Source organism: Melanostigma gelatinosum (genome assembly GCF_949748355.1).
Source record: "Melanostigma gelatinosum genome assembly, chromosome: 7".
Lineage (NCBI taxonomy): Eukaryota > Metazoa > Chordata > Actinopteri > Perciformes > Zoarcidae > Melanostigma > Melanostigma gelatinosum.
In genome coordinates, this window is record NC_136640.1 from 13,952,221 (window position 1) to 13,970,409 (window position 18,189).

The following is an 18,189-nucleotide window of genomic DNA, read 5'->3' on the forward strand; positions in this document are numbered from 1 at the left end:
TTGTTCAAATGCTTTGTCTTATTCATTAAAAAAAAAAGCCGTGACGGGCCACGAGTCAATTAGTGCTGCAGTGCGCTCCATTAGCTCACACTCGCTACAGTTGTCTTTGTAGTGTGAAATAGTTTGTGCCCAAGCATCAGCTGACCATGTGTGCAAACTACACAAATCTTGACAATTTGTGTTAGAGTTGTAACATTTATTTTAAATGTAACCTGTGAGTTGACCATTGGACCATCAGTTTTAGGACCGGGGTACTGAAGTTACTTACATTTTAGGAATCTACAGGTCGGCCTGTCATGAGACTTAATTGCATTTACAGCACAAAATGTAAATGTTTCTCTAATCAGTTCAGTGACTGAAAAAATATTAATTTTTGAAATTGAACCTGAAGTGTGGACAGATATTCAAAGTGATCTTGCCAGAAAACATTTATGAACCAAAACATTTATTGGTTGATAGTTAAAAAGTACAGATACTGGTAGTAAAAAAAAATAGCAGCATTTCATCATAAAGCATAAAATATCTACATGTGTGAAAAGTAAAAGATGAACGAGAGCCCTCTGAGCTCTAAGCAGTGAGGGCATCGTGCTCTTTTAACACGATGGTTTTGGGGTTGATTCCCACGCTCTTGGTGGTGTTGTGAGTTTTGTAGATGCCGATGAGACGATCTGCGATCTCAAACATGTTGTTCCTCAGGGAGATGATGATGAACTGAGCGTTCTTTGTTTGCTCCTGCAGAGACGAGGGAAAGAAAGCAAAATGACTGATCTGGAGAGAGACTGAGGTTAGAAACTTTCATCTCAATCGAGTACAGCCTGGTGCTGTCAAATTGTAACTTGAAGAATGAAGTAAATATTCAAAAAGTGCAGGCCCAGTGGAGGCTCACAGTTAAATGCTTAGTACTTTGTTTTGATCCACACTCCCGGAAAACAGTCTGAACTCTCCCTTTAATCCAGTGTTACGCAACAGTTCTGTGAATTAACCAGCTGAATGTTTAATTACTTCTTGACTATCATTACGCCACCTTCCTACTAAAAACGTACTTTGGCCCTGAGAGAGTGGGAGAGCCAGATCTTGAGCCCATGCCTTCACCATGCAGCTCGTCTCGTTGCCTAATAAACAGGTCGACACTCACATAAATGTAACTGGCCACAATGGAGACGTTCTTGAAGTCGAGGGCAGCATCTATCTCGTCCATGAAGTAGAGCGGCGTGGGCTTGTAGTGGTGCAGAGCGAACACCAAGGCCAAGGAGCTGAGGGTCTTTTCCCCTCCCGACAGGTTGAAGATCTTCTTCCAGCTCTTCTTTGGAGGACGCACACTGAAGAGCGGGAAACAGAAAATCGGAGCTCAAAACAAGAAAGGACGCGATTGAACAAGCAGCAAACGGGAATAAACACATGAGCCTTGGGTCTGTTGGCGGTTTGTTTTGTCTCCTCTCTCTTTACCTGAACATGATTCCCTCAGAGAAGGGGTCCAAACTGTCCACCAGCTCCAGCTCGGCAGCGCCACCCAGTGTGACCATCTGGTAGTTCTCCTTCAGCTTGTTGGTGATCATGTTGAATCCGATCATGAACTCGTTGAGGCGCTGCTTGCGCAGGTCCTCGTAGCCCCGTTTGAACCGGTCCCTCTCTGTGGTGATGTCGTCCAGCTGAGCCACACGCTGCAGGTACAGCTCCTCCTGAACACACACACATACACGTTGACATCGTTGCTGTGAACTAAAGACTTATGACTAAAGGTTCGACAGAAGGAGGCCTGTTCGTACCTTCTTCTTGTACTCGGCAATGGCCCCGAGGTTGGGCTTCATCTGAGCGCTCTTGGTCTCCAGAGTGATCATCTTGTTGATGATGATTTTGGGATCGGAGATTTCTTCGAGTTCAGCAGACGTAAGAACAGGAAGTTCCCCGGCTGGCTCTCCCTCAATAGTATGAATGGACAGCTTGGTGGCCTGAAGAGTATAAAGATTGGACACGATGGTAAAACACATTACTCTACAGATCATCAACGTGAACACAACCAACTGCAACATCCAACCATTCAATAATGAAAAAAAAAAAGAAAAAGCGAGTTAAATACCTGCCTTTATTTCAGGAAAAACTAAAAAGAGATCTGAAATCTTGAACACCATTTTTAATACAGAGCACATTTCAATTTAAAAACTGCTAAATTACAGCAGAGCCTCTGAAATGACTCATTCAAACCGCATCAGGACAGAATTACTATAAAATAAAGAATTACTTGAGACGGTAATGTTCGAGAAGCTTTTATTGCTCGTTGGACCAATCGTCCGTAATGTCGCAGATCTCCTGCTTCTCCACTATTACTTCGGTTAGTAGAATGTTATCGTTACTAATAGAAGTCGTAGCTCACACTTCACCACCCACCTCTTTCTGCCAGTGTTTGATTTTGTTGTTGTGTTCCGTGATGTTGGTCTCGATCTGTTCGATGCGCAGCCGCACGCTGAGCGACTCCTCCTGCATGGCGTGCTCTTGCTGCTGCAGGACCTTTATCTCCTTCAACACCTCCTGGTACTGCTGCTGCACCTCAGGAAGTGCGGCCTGGAGGACAAGAAAGAAAGTGTGGTCGTCAGCTTGTTTCACTTTGGACTTAGAAGTAAGCGAGACGTGGCGATTCTACAAAGTCTAAAATCCTATTTCAACTGTTTGTTGTAGCTTTCCTGCCTTTGTATGCATTTTGATCAGTAGCTATGTACACTGCAAAAAGACGATAAACTAATGTCAAGAATGGAGCAGAAAACTAATACTGGTATAAAACTGTGAAAAACTGTCGAAAACAAAAACAATGAACCTTAAGCAGTAAGAAAGGTTAAGAGTGCCGACCTCAGCCTCCTGACAGGCCTTCATGACCTCCCCGGCCTCGTCTTCCAGTTTATTCAGGTGTTCAGTGAGCTCAGCCATGGACTTCTGATTCTCCTCCAGCTCGGCCTGCACACGACTCACACTCTCCTCACACTTCTTCAGGTTGCTGCAAAGGGGACAAAAGACAGACATCAGCCTCTGTCGGAGTGGTAGTGGTTCAACTGTCTCGTCTACATGGTTACAAGGATCTCAGCAGGTGAGTTCAAGTACATCAAGGTAACGGGTGTTTCCTCGATGTGTGTGAACAATGCAAACACGCAACTACAGAGCTTGAACATGCGTTTCCTCACCGGTCAGCGGTCTTTATGGCTACTTTGGCCTTGGTTATGGTGGAGGAGCAGTCGTCTAGCTCCTTGTTGATCTTGTCGAGCTTGTCCTGCTGAGCCTTCAGCTTGTGGCTGTTGATGTCTACGATGAGGGTGTGGAGCCGTTTCACCTCGTTCTCCACCTTCCCAGCCCTGCTGGATGCCGCGTCATAGTCTGAGGAGGAGGAGAGGGTTATGAAGGGAGAACGGAATGGCAGAGAATGATCAAAATGAACGTATGAACATATTTAGCAATGAGCCTACCTTTCTTGAAGGCCTCCAGGCTCTTCTCCAGCTGTTTCTGTTTGGCCTTGTCCGGGGCAGCAGCCAGCACATTGGCCTCGAGTTCCTTGATCTGAAGTTTCAAGTGAGCCTCCTGATCAGCCAGACTCTGAAGGAAGGACAGAAGGAAACGTGTTACGGAAGGCTATGGAGTAGTAGGGGTTAACATTAAGATCCCCAAATGAGCGAGACACAAAGGCAGCGACTGAACAGGAAGACGTGTATTTGCCGTACAGTCATGCTTTTGGCGTATTTTTCCAGCGTGTTCTTCATATCCCGGAGCTGTGGCCTCAGGCGCTGGACGCTCTCTTCTAGCTGCAACCGTTTCTCCTGGCAGTCCTGCAGCTTTGACACCTTCTCATTCAGCTTGCTCTCCATACGGTCGAGCTGCAGAGAACACATGTATGAATGCAGCCATTCGTCTGAACAAACTGTTAACGAGGAGTTAGAATCGAAGAAATTCTTGGCTCAATGTTCTACTGTAAGACGTGTGATAGAAACGGACCTCCTGCTGGGAGACCTCAGCACCAATAGAGGAGCCCATCCGGCCCTTCAGTGGTCGTCCTCCTCCAGTCATGGTTCCTGTGAAGCACAGTCACACCACAGAGAGATTAAAAAACAGACTTGTAAAAACAGGATGTAGTATCTTTACTGAGAGTGAGCCACCCACCAGCCACCTCAATGATCTGTCCCTTCAGGGTGACCACTCTCCAGCGCTTGTCTTTTTGGAAGGCCATCCGTGTGGCCTGCTCCATGTCCTGGGCCACCAGCGTGTCCCTCAGGGCGAAGTAGAAAGCCGGTCGCACGCTCGCATCCTCCACACGCACCATGTCAAAGAGACGAGGGCAGTCCTCCGGAGTGCGAATGGGAGCCATGTTTCTCTCCCACACCTTCATCTGGGAAAAAACAGAAGGAAGTGAGGAGGTCTGAGACGGCGCAGCGAGATGAGGATATTATTAATTATTGTTTTAAAGCTCAGTAAATGTACAGCCAGCTCCCATGACCACCTACTGATGTCAGAACTAGAGTGTAGCATGTATGACATTCAAACCAATCCGTCCATCATGACTCACTCTCTACACACCCCGGAGTGTGATGACCGTTACCTTGTCGAGACCAATGAAGGTGGCGAACCCGATGTTTTGCTCTTTGAGGAACATGACGCATTTCTGAGCCGTGTCGATGGAATCCACTACGATGTTGTCCAAGGCGCCACAACTAGAGGAAATGGCCACGTCATACTTCTCTTCAATGGCTCCGAGGTCTCCCTACATGCACAACAACAAAAAATGATGACACTCCTGCTTTTTATTCCAGACCATGAATGCTTAAAAGTTAAACAAAATACATTTGCAAAGGTGGAATTGGTGTTATTATATAGCCACGATGCACTCCACAGCTAGATGACCATGAGTTATGCTATAACATTGTTTTACCAATCTTCCGAAGATGCCGGGGATTCTGCCACTCCTCTTCTGCTGCATGAGGGCGTCCAGGACTCGTCCTCGGCTGCGGTTGGAGGACAGAGAGCTCTTGGCTTCGTCCACCTTCTGCCTCATCTCCCTCACCACTTCCCTCGTCTCGCTGTCCGCCTTCACCAGCTGCTCCAGCGCTCCTTCATCCTGAGGAGGGAAAAGACAAAAGGAGCAAATTAACTTCAGATATAGTGAGCACCAGATGGATACTTACAGTAGTAAGATGCAACATGTCCCATGGAAATGCCGTAACAAAAGCCACTCAAACAAGGTTGAGCTTTTTACCTTTTTGAGCTCCTGTTCTTTCTGGGGTATTTTGACTTCCAGGTCTTTGATGGCCGCACGGCGCTCACGCAGCGTGTCAGAAGTCGTCTGAAGCGTCCGCTTGGCCGTGTTGAGCTGTGTCAGAGCCGTGTTGTGGCGGCTGAGGTAGATGTCAAGCTCCGACTGAGCCAGGTCCATGCGAGACCGGGTCTCATTCACAGCCTTGCTGAGCTCCATCAGCTCTTTCTCTTTGGTCTGGAGAATACAAACAAGAGGAGACGTTGGAAGACTTAAGAGGCAATGCAAAAAAAAAAGTCTCCATCTTAAGTTAAACAGAAGCATGCAACAAAGTAACACCAGGACGTATACACGCACCTCTTTGTCCTGTTGCAAGCCGCTGGTCTCTTCCTTGAGACTCTCCATCACCACCTCCAGTTTCTTCTCTTCTTTCACCTTCTGCTTCTCCTGCTCCTCCTTGCGAGCGGTTGCCTCAGAGATGGCCTTTTCACTGCTGGCTGGCACACCGCGCACCTCCTCCAGCTGGAAGATGAGCCAGACAACAACAGATGAGATGGGTTCCACTGCTGTCTAGGTACAGCTTAAGAACATCACTCATCAACACACACTTCAACCAAACAAGAGTTGAGCGGCCCGTTGCCTCTTGAATTAGATAACGAGATTAAGGGATCAGTAAAGACTTCATCCGAACACAAGAGGTACAAAGTAAATGGCTTGAATACGCTTTTTGCAAGTGCCAAAGCACACAACTGTAATCAACTATAAACACACGTTCAGAACTGAGCAAGTGCTGGTTAAGTCTGCCACTTGGCAGGACTGACAGAAGGCGAGGAGTGGTGTGTGTGTGTGTAGTCTATGTTTTGTAGGGTTAACAGCGGGTGAAATGTGGCTGCTTGGGAGTGTTACACAAGCCAGGCCATAGTTGACTACCACACAGCAGAACACTGCTCCCCAGAGGTCCGCCTGCCTCTGACCACGACGTGTAGGCGGAGCAGATACGAGTTGTTAAAGCAGCGAGGGAGAAGAGAAGCTTCACATGCAGTTACGAGGCAATGCATGACTCTCCGTTTGTGTGAAAACATGTTGCAGTGAGTGCGCAAGTTAGAGAAGCAGGAACTCCATCACTGGTGAAACGGAGCACGAGTGGGTCGTCAACAGACACACACGAACAACCAACGTGTGTGTGACGCCACAGCCCCCTGGTGGATAGTTTGGAGCAGATAGCTCTTCCTGCCATCAACTTTGGTTTACAATTTTAAACTGGATTTTTCTGAACTAGAACTCTTCCAACAGCCAGGCTTTTTGTTTAAAATGCTACACTACCTTTCATATTTTTACACAAATTTACATTATCTTTAAAATTTGCTTAATTTTAACAATAAAAAAAAAGCTTTATCTCTAGGAAATGTATCACTGTAGAATCCATGTTTATCATCGACAACATAAAATGAACTTAAAAACACACAAACGGTACACTGCTGTGCTTTCAACTGTATAACATGGACCTGTGAACTGAGGGATGCTTACAAAAATAAAACCTTCTCAACCGACACGTGAAGTCAATGTGATTCATACTAAAGACAAGTTCAAATGTTGTTGGATTCATTTAGGGTTCTGTAAATCCTTAACAAATGTCATGTTCTCTAACCCTCCAAACAACAAGCCGTGTGTCTTCTCGAAGCAACGGAAGTTGTATTTTTAGTGCCCATGTTTTTTTCTTGGCCCGCGGACAAAACAAACAGCTCCACTGGAGTGTGTTACCACCGCTGCTAGCTTGTCTTGATTTAGTACAACCCTGTGTTTGTGTATGGACACGCATTGTAAATGATGGAAAAACTGAGATAATTATGCTCTCTTGACAGATTCTGTGACCGTGTGCCTCTACTGTGATACTGTCCAAGTGAAGTAATGACTGAAACCCAGGTACACGCAGCCACTGGACCGGGTGGAATAGTGCACCAACACACCTTTTCTTTGTCCTTTTCCAGCTGCTTCTGCAGCTTCTTGTTCTTGCTCTTGGAGTGCTTAATCTTCTCACGCACTTCAACGTCCTGCAGGTCCAGCTGGGTGAACTTCTCCTTCTGCGTCTCGATGTACTTGTTGAGCTTATTTTGTTTCCTGGGGGGAGGAACAGCATATTTACAGAGTACGCACAAGTCAATCATGGAAAAATCAACTGAAATACGACATGAAGGATGAGAATACAAGGAAATATGCAAAACAAGGTATGCATAGCAAATAATAATAATCCCCAGATCTATAATCTAACACGGTAAACTATTCAGAGCAAAGCTCAGACAGTTTAAAAATGATCTATAGTCATCAAAACCATAAAACGTTGTGAGTTGTGGCATCTAGAACAAGTTTGGCAAAGGAGAGAACACTTTTCTATACATGTGTGTCGCAATCACATTTTAGGACACACATTACAGATACTGCTACACTTTTCTTAACCTGAATTGGACTTTTGCCACGAAACCAGTTTAAGATCGGCACTGACAACAGCCACAACATGATTACATTAGTACGGTCAGGAACCTCCCTGGCATGTTGCATTGGTTGGTAGAGGGGCAGAAGAGGACAGAAGGAGTCTTACTTCTCCACATCTTTGAGCTCTTGGTTCATTTTCTCCATCTCTTGTGATATCTTTGCATTTTTCTCAGTCAGGTCCTTGGTGTCCTCCAAGATCTTCTGCTTCTCCTGCTCTTTATCGACAACACGCTTGTGCAGATCATGACTAATGACAGAGAGAGAGAGATCAGGAGAAGAACAGTGAGTGGTAAAAACAGTTTACACACAAAGAAATTGGCACCTGACACAGAGAAGGGTCGCGCTGCCCCGGTGAGTTTTAAAAACAACATTGGCATTCATTCAATATTTGTTTCTATGCTATTGTTGGGTCAGGTCTACGTTGTTGTTGGACTTGTTGCTGGTGCACTCACACATAATACTGGCAGAGCCGACTCTTGTCTTTGAAGATGTTATTTTCCAGGGTGAGGAACTCTACAGCTTTGTTCTTTTCTCCCTCCAAAGAGTTCCTCTCCTTCTCCACATGCTTTACTCGGTTGAGCTAGACACATCAATTATTATGCATTAGTGACATGTACAGCATCTCCATCATTCTGGTGCCACATAATGATTTTTGATAAAAGCTACAATAGCATTCATTTGTTTCTAGTCACTCCAGTATCGTATTACTTATACTGTAAAAAATAAACCTGAATCATGTCTGGGGCAGCTGGCCCAGCTATGTACCAACTTATCTTACACAACTATAAAAATGTATTATTTATTATAATTTCAGAAATGTGCATCAAAATCTTCCACACACACACACACACACACTCTTCAAACTGTAACCGCTACTGTATAAATGAAGTCAGGACACAGGAAGAAGAGTTGGTTCCCGTAGGAGTGTGTGTGTCAGCAGATAGTGTGTGAGTGAATGTCACCTTCTCCCCCCTCTGCTCATTGAGCAGCTCAATGCGGCGTGACAGGGTTAGGATCGGCTCCTTGAGGCGGCAGGAGCCGATGATGTCCTCCAGGTACTCCAGCATGCCCTCGTCGTGCGCCGTCTGGCCTTTAGGCTTCATCATGGCGATCTGCTCCACCTCGCCCTAAGGACAGTCCAGAGCAACACACGGGCAGAGACACGCGTCACTCACTGAAAACACTGAGCTAAAAGTTTGAATAAAACACGCACATAATTAAATAAATTAAATTTTAAATGCCCTCAACACTCACTTTTAAGATATAAGGTTAATTAAATGTATGTCTCTAGACTTAAAAATAAGGCTGTTCGACTACACACACACACACACACTTTCATGTAGAGTGTGCATACAAATATCTCTAGAGGCTCCCTTTGGGAACACAATGACTTTTCCCACTCAGTGAAAGTGAGAATAACCAGCAGCATTTAAGTGGACGAAACAATCAGCTAAATAAAAAGAGAACATACAATTAAAAAACTGTAGATATGATTAAATCTGATGATTGGGACATTTTAAAATGCTTCAGACACTTAGAAGTATTAATGTTGTAACAACACATAATCTTACCACCCCATCAACAATCAAAGTGTTAAAAAAATAAAAATAAAATTATAATTATCAAATTAAAAGTGATAGAAAACCGAATGAAAATATTGACTTTGTAGCTACACCTTGGTGGAAATACCAAATACTATTTCTCCTGATGTTGGGGACAAGTCTCCAATCTAATATTTGTCTGAACATGTGTTCTTTTATTTTGTTTTTAGGTCGGCTAGCTCAGGGTGACAAAATGTATTATGTAAAGCTATTATGTTAAAACGCATATCAACTGCAGAAATAGATCAACGCTAAGTCCCAAATTATGTTTCACATAATACTTTTAAGAATGAAAGAAAAGAGAAGCCATTCGAGGTCGTCATTCTCTGTTCTGACCGGTGCACTAAATAGCCAGCGGCCCCTCAGCCAGAGGCCGGGAAGTGGCCTTGGAGAAAAGCTGAAGCCTCTTCCCAAACTCATGCAGCCATGTCATAGACAGAGAGCTGAAACCCCCCCCCCCCACACACAAAAAATCAACTAACCGCAAAACCACAGTGGAGGGTAGAAACAAAGTGTTAACTCCAAACTACCACAGACTGTAAAAATAATAGAATTTAAAAAAGGGACAACAAAGTTCTGCTCTGACCGGAGTCATCCCCCCATAAGCCTCGGGTTCATCAGTAATAATGGGCAAGATGCACATGTGATACAATCAGAAGGGATAGCAGTGCAACTAGTCAACTCATTTAACTCAGTGTGACACAATGCTAATTAAAACATAATGAAACCGTATACAGGAATGCTTTACATTCACAGTGGAAGTAAAGAAAAGCAAACAAACTAAATGCTGAGCCAACATTAAAGCCAAGGTAATGGAGGGAGTTTGACCCGGCCACACTGAAGCAGCACTGCTAATATTGGGTTCTATTCTCACACGCCAATATTTACGTGCTGCTAAAGCGTGGCAGGAACATGAGACAGGGAAGTCCAACCCGTCCCCACTGGAGGCTCAACCACAGTAACACAAACCCCAGTTAGTTGTTCAACTACAGCAACTCACATCCAGGTCCATGTACGGGTCAAATTGCATTTTTTCCTTAAAATTCTAAAGCAGCAAATAATGGTTCGCACCTTTCCACATTGTTTCAAACCATGATGCGCTGCTATAGCAGTCTAAGGGCTGGCAGAGGGCTCATCCTCTCCTTTCCTAGTCCAGAGCAACAGCTTACTCCCACAGACAGCCACGAAACATTTCACTCAAAGAGAACCAAGAGCAGGGAAGCTCTGACAGAATGGGATGGTCACAGCAAGGATTAGAAAACATTGAAATAAAAAAACTGATTTAGAAGTGCATTAGGAAATGATATTAAAAAAAGTACAATTACCTGTAAGATCAGAAATCTGTTGCGGTCGAGGTCAATGCCATGGCTCCGGAGTAAAGCACCCACTTCTTTGAATGTGGCTTTTCTGCCGTTGATATAGTAGCCTGAGGAATTATCTTTGTTGGCCGTCCTGGAAACATAGAACTTGCTGTTGGGGATGACTTCGTAGTCATCTCCTTCCTGGCTCAGAGAGGGGAGGGGGGAGGGGCAGAAGACACAGAGCAGCTTAGTGCATAAAAGTTCAGGAGAAACTCGAACAGCTCGACACATCAGATGATAATACTCATAACACCGACAAACTCACTGAGAGTGCTTAGAGAAAAACACTGCACATTAACAACAATTCAGAAAAAGGCTCGTTTAAAAAGCATGAAACAGATCTAGGCTAGCTACACTGGCATGTAAATAAACCTCATCAATATTAGAGTGTTTTCAATCATCTTACATTTACAAAATTTGAACAACATGTTAGCTATAATGATGAGATTTATGAATGCATTGCAAAGAGGGAGAGAATTTGCCTGAAATGTATTAATTCTAAAAACAAGTCTAATAATCTGTGGACACCACTTATGAAAAAATATTTAAGTTTGGAAAATGCCGGATTGTGAAGCCGGCAGAATTCATAGAATTATGCCTTCAGTTTGACAACTTCATTTAAATTTATTGTAAACTACAGAAAGACTTAAAAATAATTAATAAATAATTAACCCCCCGTGGCAGATCAAATACAGAAGCATGTTGAACACTGCAGTCACTTTTCAAAGTAATCTGTAATCTAATGAAAAATGATGAATTTGTCTCTTAATACAAATACCGATTGACTTTTCACAGCTTATTCAAACAAGTAGAGCCTAGTCTCTAAATTACACATTTAAAAATTGTTTAAAATAGAGGAATGAATTGTAGCACATTATGATGATGGCCTGTGTGGGTGTTAGTTGTAACTTTCACGACTGCTTTGAGTCTTGTGTTAAGTCACCGGTGTGATCATTGTGGAGCCATATTATCCCATGACCATTGAGAAAAAATATATATTTAAAATTCAGGAAAAATATCTGTCTACCAGAAAATATTCCAAATCACCCGTTTGAAATAGACTGTGTATTTATCCATTCAGGAGAGGCCAGAGTGAATGTAGTGTGTGTGTCTGTGTGAGAGAGATGAAGATAAAAATATATGTACCTTATCAATAATCTTTTGAAAATGCACCTCCACAGTGCAGCTCTGCACATCCTTGTGTTTGTCAGAGCTGTGAATCAGCACCGAGAGCTTTTTAGATCGGATCCTTTGAGCTCTGTATCCAAACACAAAGAGCATGGAATCTATCGCGTTGGACTTCCCACTCCCATTCGGACCAATGATGCACGAAAAGCGCTGAGAAAAAAAGAAGATTAAAAAACAAAAAAGGAGTTAACAATTCTATAAAAATATACTGCATCCACAAACAAATACTGTGAATGCCATAACATTACACACTGTATATTAACATTTAAGCATAGTCACACTGTGACAGTGAATGTATCCCCAGTGGGTGTAGATCACTACACTCACAAAATCAAAATGGAGTTGTGTGACCTTTTCCACCTTTAATATTTTTTTTGAACTCAACACATGTTCTAATAGTATGATTAATTATTGAAAATAGCATCAATAATATTTATTGTGCTTTTTGTGTCTACCGCTACGCAAGGCAACATGTACAGTGGCATAATATGACATTAAAGACAAACACAATCAACTTGAGACACACTACAGATGATTATAAATCTGTCAGCTTAACACCACACATTAATGAGGTATTTCCCACGCAGGCTTGATGTGTGTAACCATGTTTGGTCGTACCTTGTGAAAAGGCCCCAGAATCCCCTCGCCTGCATACGATTTAAAGTTGCGGTTGACTAAATGTGTTATCATGAGGCGAGGAGCGCCCGGTTCATTGGTCATTGCTGGGGGCGGGGGTGGAGGGATGCTGCCGAGAATCTCCTCCAAACTTCGGTTATCACCCGCCTCGGCAGCTTCCCCGTGAGGCAGATCTGTGGCACAGAAGAAGAAGAAGAAGAAAAAAAACTTTAATTCCTCTGTGCGAGTCGATTCAGGTGGGGGACAGTGCTGCGTGGGGGAGGGGTGGAGGAGCAAAAACAAACAAACAAACAAACAGCAGTCAAACAACGACTCCAGAGAAAGTTGACAGGCATTCATTTTCTTTGTTCTGAAAAAACACAAGAGCCAACCCGAAAGAGACCCGCTTTATGAACACATATTATTATACAAACGCACTCCACGACACGCGTTTATACGTGTGAGTAGATGCGCCACACTCATTTATTTTCTCTCTCTCGATAATAAATACGTGCACATTTCGATTACCAGCGTCACATTTGCACTCATTCTTAACTGCACTCAAAACGCAGACAGGGGAAAGTCTTGTTTTTGTGATTGAAATGAATAAACGTTAAACCGATTATGTTGCCATCACACCAACAACGACCTGTCCACAATCTATTGTGCTCACAGAAGCATAAACAAGCTGAGGGGTCGATGTTTGTAAATCTAATGCTTGCAGCCAGATGAAGCATTTCAACACACACATCACTTGGTCTTCATCTTAAGGCTTCGCGTACAATTTAACCACACAACTCCCATTTGATGAAGTTATAAGAATAACGCCAAAACTCCCTTTTGATCTTACTCCAGAAAACACTTCATTATCGAAATGAATTACCTCGTTTGCTGAGAAGATCCGGGGAAGAAGAAGTACACTCGACGATAACAAAATCATCTCAAAAATTTGAAGAATTTTGTTGATGACTGACACTTTACAAACTTTAAAAAAAATCATTAAAAAACAGCCACTATAACTGCGTGTTTTAAGTAAGAAAAAAGAAGAAGCTTCAAAGCAGTGGCAACTGGCCACTACGACGAGACACGCAAAGCCATTGAGTGAACACAACTTATTTAGATTCACAGACACCAACACAGCCTTTGTTACTTGCCAGTTGTCGGCGGTGCCTCCTCTGGGCCATTGGAGCGGGTTTGTTGAGGTACATCCAGCTCGTCTCCGGAGTCATCCCGACGCTGAGACCCTTTCTCTCTGGGCTTGGCAGTGGAGGTCTTTGCAGTTTTAGATGGCATGGTTTGAAATCTTAAGGGGTCATTGGGGGAAAAAAAAAGTAATATCCATGAGTGTGTCTGTCAATCTCTCCACTTTTAGGTCGGTCACACGCAGCTTCTGTTGTCAGGCTTTAATCATTACCAGTCAGATCACACACTGACGCCCATCAACTGGTAGTCCGTATATATATTTTTTTAAATGAGACCATCTTTTTGTGGATTTAAAAAAGACAAAGTAACAACACGAATAACAATGTTTGAGTTTGGGACCTGAACAAATGTAGTTATTATGAGATAGCATTAAACGAGATGGGAGCGTTAAGGCTGCCAATCTGCGTGATGATTGAAGCAAACTAGTTGCTATTCTAACACCAAACAGTTCAAATGAACCTCCACCTGTGACAGAATGGTTTTTAGTAACGTGTGCATCAACAGCTCAGTCTAACCTATGTTATGGTTATCACTGAATAGACGCAGCTGAACAGGCTCTCTGGTCGGTGGTAAAGACACAACGATGTCACAAACTGACACTAATGATAACTTGAATCCCTAAAACTTGTATGTAAATCAGACGGGCCAACCTAACTCTCTAATAGGACATTAGAATAACAAATGGAGCTAACCTTAACTTTATGGTATCGTTGGGCTAATAACTACTAACGTTAACTGCGTACGTCTGCCAAATAAGGACCTTAGTAACGCTATCGTAGCTGGGTCACCGGATAAAAAAAAACACGTAACGTTACGTGCTTTTTAGTAAAGTGTGCCACGTTACTGGATTGTTTTCAGTTTGCTAATGTTAGAGTTAAGTTAGCAGCTGTAGCTAACGGTAACTATCTGATGTGAACGCCACAGCAAAGCTAAAGCTAACGTACTGGCTAACTTTGACGAGCAAACGTCTGCGTTGTGGAACGTTAACGCAACGCTGTAACTGTAACGGTACGCAAGTAATCGTCATCTGAATTGAAAGGGGCGCTTAACAGCACAACTAACGTAGCCCAAGATAAAGTAGTTTACGTTATCCAGACAAAGGTATTACAGCTAAAATGTTTGCAACGATCTGCATCATTAACATAAACTCAGACGCTCGGAGAAGTAACAAACATATTACTATTAGGGGTGTGTCTATGAAAAGGCACAGTTTGCTGTAAATTGAATATTAGGCTAAAAAGCGACGATCTCTCATTACATTCCAGAGTATTGATACCGTTGATCAGTACGCTTCTCACCGTTGCTTGTTGTTAGTCAAAACGCAAATTAACGTTAATGTTAAATCTGGTTAGGAACTAACGTTATGCATTTCAGCAAATAGACGGAACCCAATCACTAATTTACTCAGCGCTAAAATGTTTTTTTTCAATGTACCTTCCACAATATAGGCACAGTCAGGAGTCGTTCTCTCTGACCCCAATTCGCGATTTCGTAAAAACGTATTCGTTAATCCAAGATCTGGGCAAATATAATCCACAAAACTCAGCCCCGTGTAATTCCGAGTCTCCTCTCCTGGTTCAACACTCTAACTTGTAAATGGCGCCTAAACTGTGCCGTCGAACCAGATTCGTTACAAACTGACGCAAGGCATCATGGAACGTTCAAAGGGCAACGGAAAAAAACACGAAATTCAAAAAAGGGGACGAAGCCAACTCCGCCTCGCTCCAAACAAACAATAATCATACGACACGAATACTCAGGCGAAAACACACAGAAAGCAACAGTACTTCTTTACAATGTTATGTGATTTAAGATTATTGTCAGATTCAAACGTTTAATGTTTCTATGTGTTTAAACGGTTGCGAGGTTACAGTAGAGCGAAGTCCCGACCGGAGGGATACTTTACATTTCGTGAAATACTTTAAACGATTAATGTTAGTACCTCTGATTTTAATGAGTGCTATTAAATACGTTATATTTATTTAACATATTTCATTTGTAATCGCCATTCGAAATATCCGTTTTTACGGAAGCGAGACTTTGTAACTCTCGCGAGATATTTCTGTTCAAGCATTTCATGACCCAGATAACATGGCTACCAGAGATTAGCCTTGATACCGTTAGCAAGAAAGTGTTGCTTCGTGGTGGATAAGGCGTGCTCTTTACAGTATTGGCTCTTAGTGCATATTTGTCTGGAGTAAATGATACGCATACGGATCTGGTGGTTCCATAATAAAGTCGGTAACCAAGTTAACGTTAGCATTCACGTTAGCATGAAAGGCTCGGGGACATATCAGGACTCACGTTAGCAACAGTGGCAGGTACCGTAGCAACAGCAGACGCTTGTTTAATTCACCGTCACAGTTACCAGAGCATGCTAACGGCTAAGGCTAATATACAGGGTACTTGTTCAACGATTTGATTTGGTATTTTGTATTGTTTCTTTCCGTGTGTTGGCTTGACATTGATGTGATATAATGAGCTTTAATGTGAGATACTGTCACTAACTGATGTTTTGTTTAGGGATCAACGGAACAAACATACAACCATGAGATTGAAAACATCGCTGCTACAGGAACCCAAACATATCCTTTTTATGATGTTGTTGTGTTTCTGTACAGCTGCAATATATGTCATGTAACACGACGTCGAAAACTATTATTAACCTGTATTAATGTCAGCACCACTAGAAGTATCGTCAGCAATATGGTGTTAATTATAGTGATTGGTACTTTCTATTGCTTGGTTTGACCGAGCAGCTTAGTTGTACCAAATCTAGAATATATTCATTCTTTCGTCAGGAGACCCTATACTTAGCAGATGATCAATTTCAAAACATACCGAGATCACTTTCATTAACAGCAGATCACATAAGGAACTTGTGAGTTGTGTTGGCTGGACCACAGCAGATGAGCTGTACTCGTGCAGTGAGGACCACCAGATCCTCAAGTGGAACCTGTTGACCAGTGAGACCAGTCTGGTTGTCAAATTATCAGAGGGCATTTACCCCGTTGACCTACATTGGTTCCCCAAGACCGTTGGTGGCAAGAAACAGAACCAGACTGAGATCTTTGTCCTTACCAGCACTGATGGCAAGTCTCTTCATTCTCTAAAATATGGCCAGTGGACTCTGCTTTGTTTCTCATCAGTATATCTGTTTTGTATCACAAGTTCATTCAGTGAACAACCAAATTACATGATCTGAGATTGTTTTCAGACATACCTTTACAGGGAAATAAAATTAGTTTGAATACAAAAATAGCAATTGTCAAATGCTTACTGAACTAACTAAACATAACATCTGGTGACACTGTTTGCCCTCAGCCTGGGTTTTATACTGAGTAGGATGACAGTGTCTTGCTTTATCATTTCAATGTAGTGAAAGGAAACCATCTCAACCAGTTTGATACTTCAGATAAGCATATTCATTTTCACTTCAGGAAGAGGATTGTAATACTGCAGTAAAGCGTGTGTCCGTCTCTCGTCTAGTTTTTAATTACGCCTTCAATGTTAAATCATTAAAGGCGGAATTCTGTTTTCCATCTTTATATTTATAATTCCAAACTTGGCAACAGAGTTTGTTTGAGGCGCATCCATATGGCCTCTTATGCCTCTTTTTCAGCCTATAAGATACAAATACACATAATATGGATGTACTGTTATGGCAGGCAATGTGTGGTCACAACACTAATGGCAGTGTAGGGTTGCATAAACACACCCACAAACTGAAGCAGCAATTTTCTCTGGCAGACCAGAGAATGAAAACTCTGTTATGATTCACTTTTGCAACTTTCTTCTGATTTTTGCCTTGTTAAATATCAGTGTTTCTATTGTGATTGTTTGAAATTAGTTTTTGTTTTTCATTGACAACAAAACATGACAATCACACAATTTTATTTTTAACTTTGGTATGTGCTGACAGATTTTGTCATATTTTGAAAGCTGGGTTATGTACAGGATATTTAACATTTGTCAAGAGATCTGCATGATATAGTTGAAAGCAGGCAGGGTTTTATTGGGTGGGAGGAGTCCATTAACGTGGCTTTCCCTTGACAACCTACATTTGTATATTGCACACACAGTTTAACTACTTTTCTGTGTGATAAATAAGATTTTGTCTAGTATTTTAAGGTGCTATTTCCTGTCCTTGCTTTCATAACTAAATGTAATATTCTAAACATCAAATTAATAACTATACTTCATTATGGAATGCCTAATATTTCCCCATGACGAAGCAAATTGTATAGTTCGATGCATCATTTGCTATTCTACCACAAATGATATTGTGTGGAATAGAGCCAGGCTTGTCCCAAATTAAGCATGCAGGATATGTCTGGGCTTTCTGTTTGGAACAACAGCGTCTCATTCACTTTTACCCTGTGGAACTACAATGTGGTGTCATAATAGATTTCACCCTTATGTATCATCAGGAATTATTCAACAAACCATATAGGCTATAAATAGAAGTAAAATAGCAAAAGGCTGATATGTTGTCATTACAAGTTTT

The 18,189-nt window shown here is 42.4% G+C and overlaps 2 protein-coding genes across 4 annotated transcripts in view; one reads left to right on the plus strand and one right to left on the minus strand.

Annotated features, from left to right (window-relative positions):
* Positions 1 to 222: 222 nt before the first annotated feature.
* smc4 (structural maintenance of chromosomes 4) lies at positions 223 to 15,259 on the minus strand. Of its 3 annotated transcripts, XM_079271343.1 has the most exons (24): positions 15,117 to 15,259; positions 13,634 to 13,782; positions 12,483 to 12,673; positions 11,823 to 12,014; positions 10,641 to 10,817; positions 8,677 to 8,841; positions 8,167 to 8,294; positions 7,821 to 7,961; positions 7,192 to 7,342; positions 5,582 to 5,746; positions 5,228 to 5,461; positions 4,904 to 5,089; positions 4,574 to 4,735; positions 4,138 to 4,363; positions 3,973 to 4,049; positions 3,702 to 3,854; positions 3,450 to 3,576; positions 3,171 to 3,360; positions 2,842 to 2,986; positions 2,386 to 2,559; positions 1,767 to 1,949; positions 1,447 to 1,679; positions 1,136 to 1,319; positions 223 to 732 (listed from the first exon to the last, which is right to left on the minus strand). In XM_079271343.1, the coding sequence occupies exons 2-24, from the start codon at positions 13,770 to 13,772 to the stop codon at positions 568 to 570; spliced, it is 3,888 nt and encodes a 1,295-aa protein (XP_079127469.1). In that variant the 5' UTR covers positions 13,773 to 13,782; positions 15,117 to 15,259; the 3' UTR covers positions 223 to 567. The 3 variants fall into 3 exon arrangements, with proteins under 3 accessions (XP_079127469.1, XP_079127470.1, XP_079127471.1); XM_079271344.1 differs by lacking the exons at positions 13,634 to 13,782; positions 15,117 to 15,259 and adding an exon at positions 13,363 to 13,557; XM_079271345.1 differs by lacking the exons at positions 13,634 to 13,782; positions 15,117 to 15,259 and having other exon boundaries at positions 11,823 to 11,934; positions 12,483 to 12,655.
* Positions 15,260 to 15,791: 532 nt separating this feature from the next.
* ift80 (intraflagellar transport 80 homolog (Chlamydomonas)) overlaps positions 15,792 to 18,189 on the plus strand; it is a 34,314-nt gene continuing 31,916 nt past the window's right edge. The window contains exons 1-3 of the mRNA XM_079271207.1: positions 15,792 to 16,003; positions 16,206 to 16,265; positions 16,551 to 16,774. Of these exons, the coding sequence (XP_079127333.1) occupies positions 16,231 to 16,265; positions 16,551 to 16,774 (259 nt within the window). The 5' untranslated portion in view covers positions 15,792 to 16,003; positions 16,206 to 16,230. The remainder of the gene's footprint in view (positions 16,004 to 16,205; positions 16,266 to 16,550; positions 16,775 to 18,189) is intronic.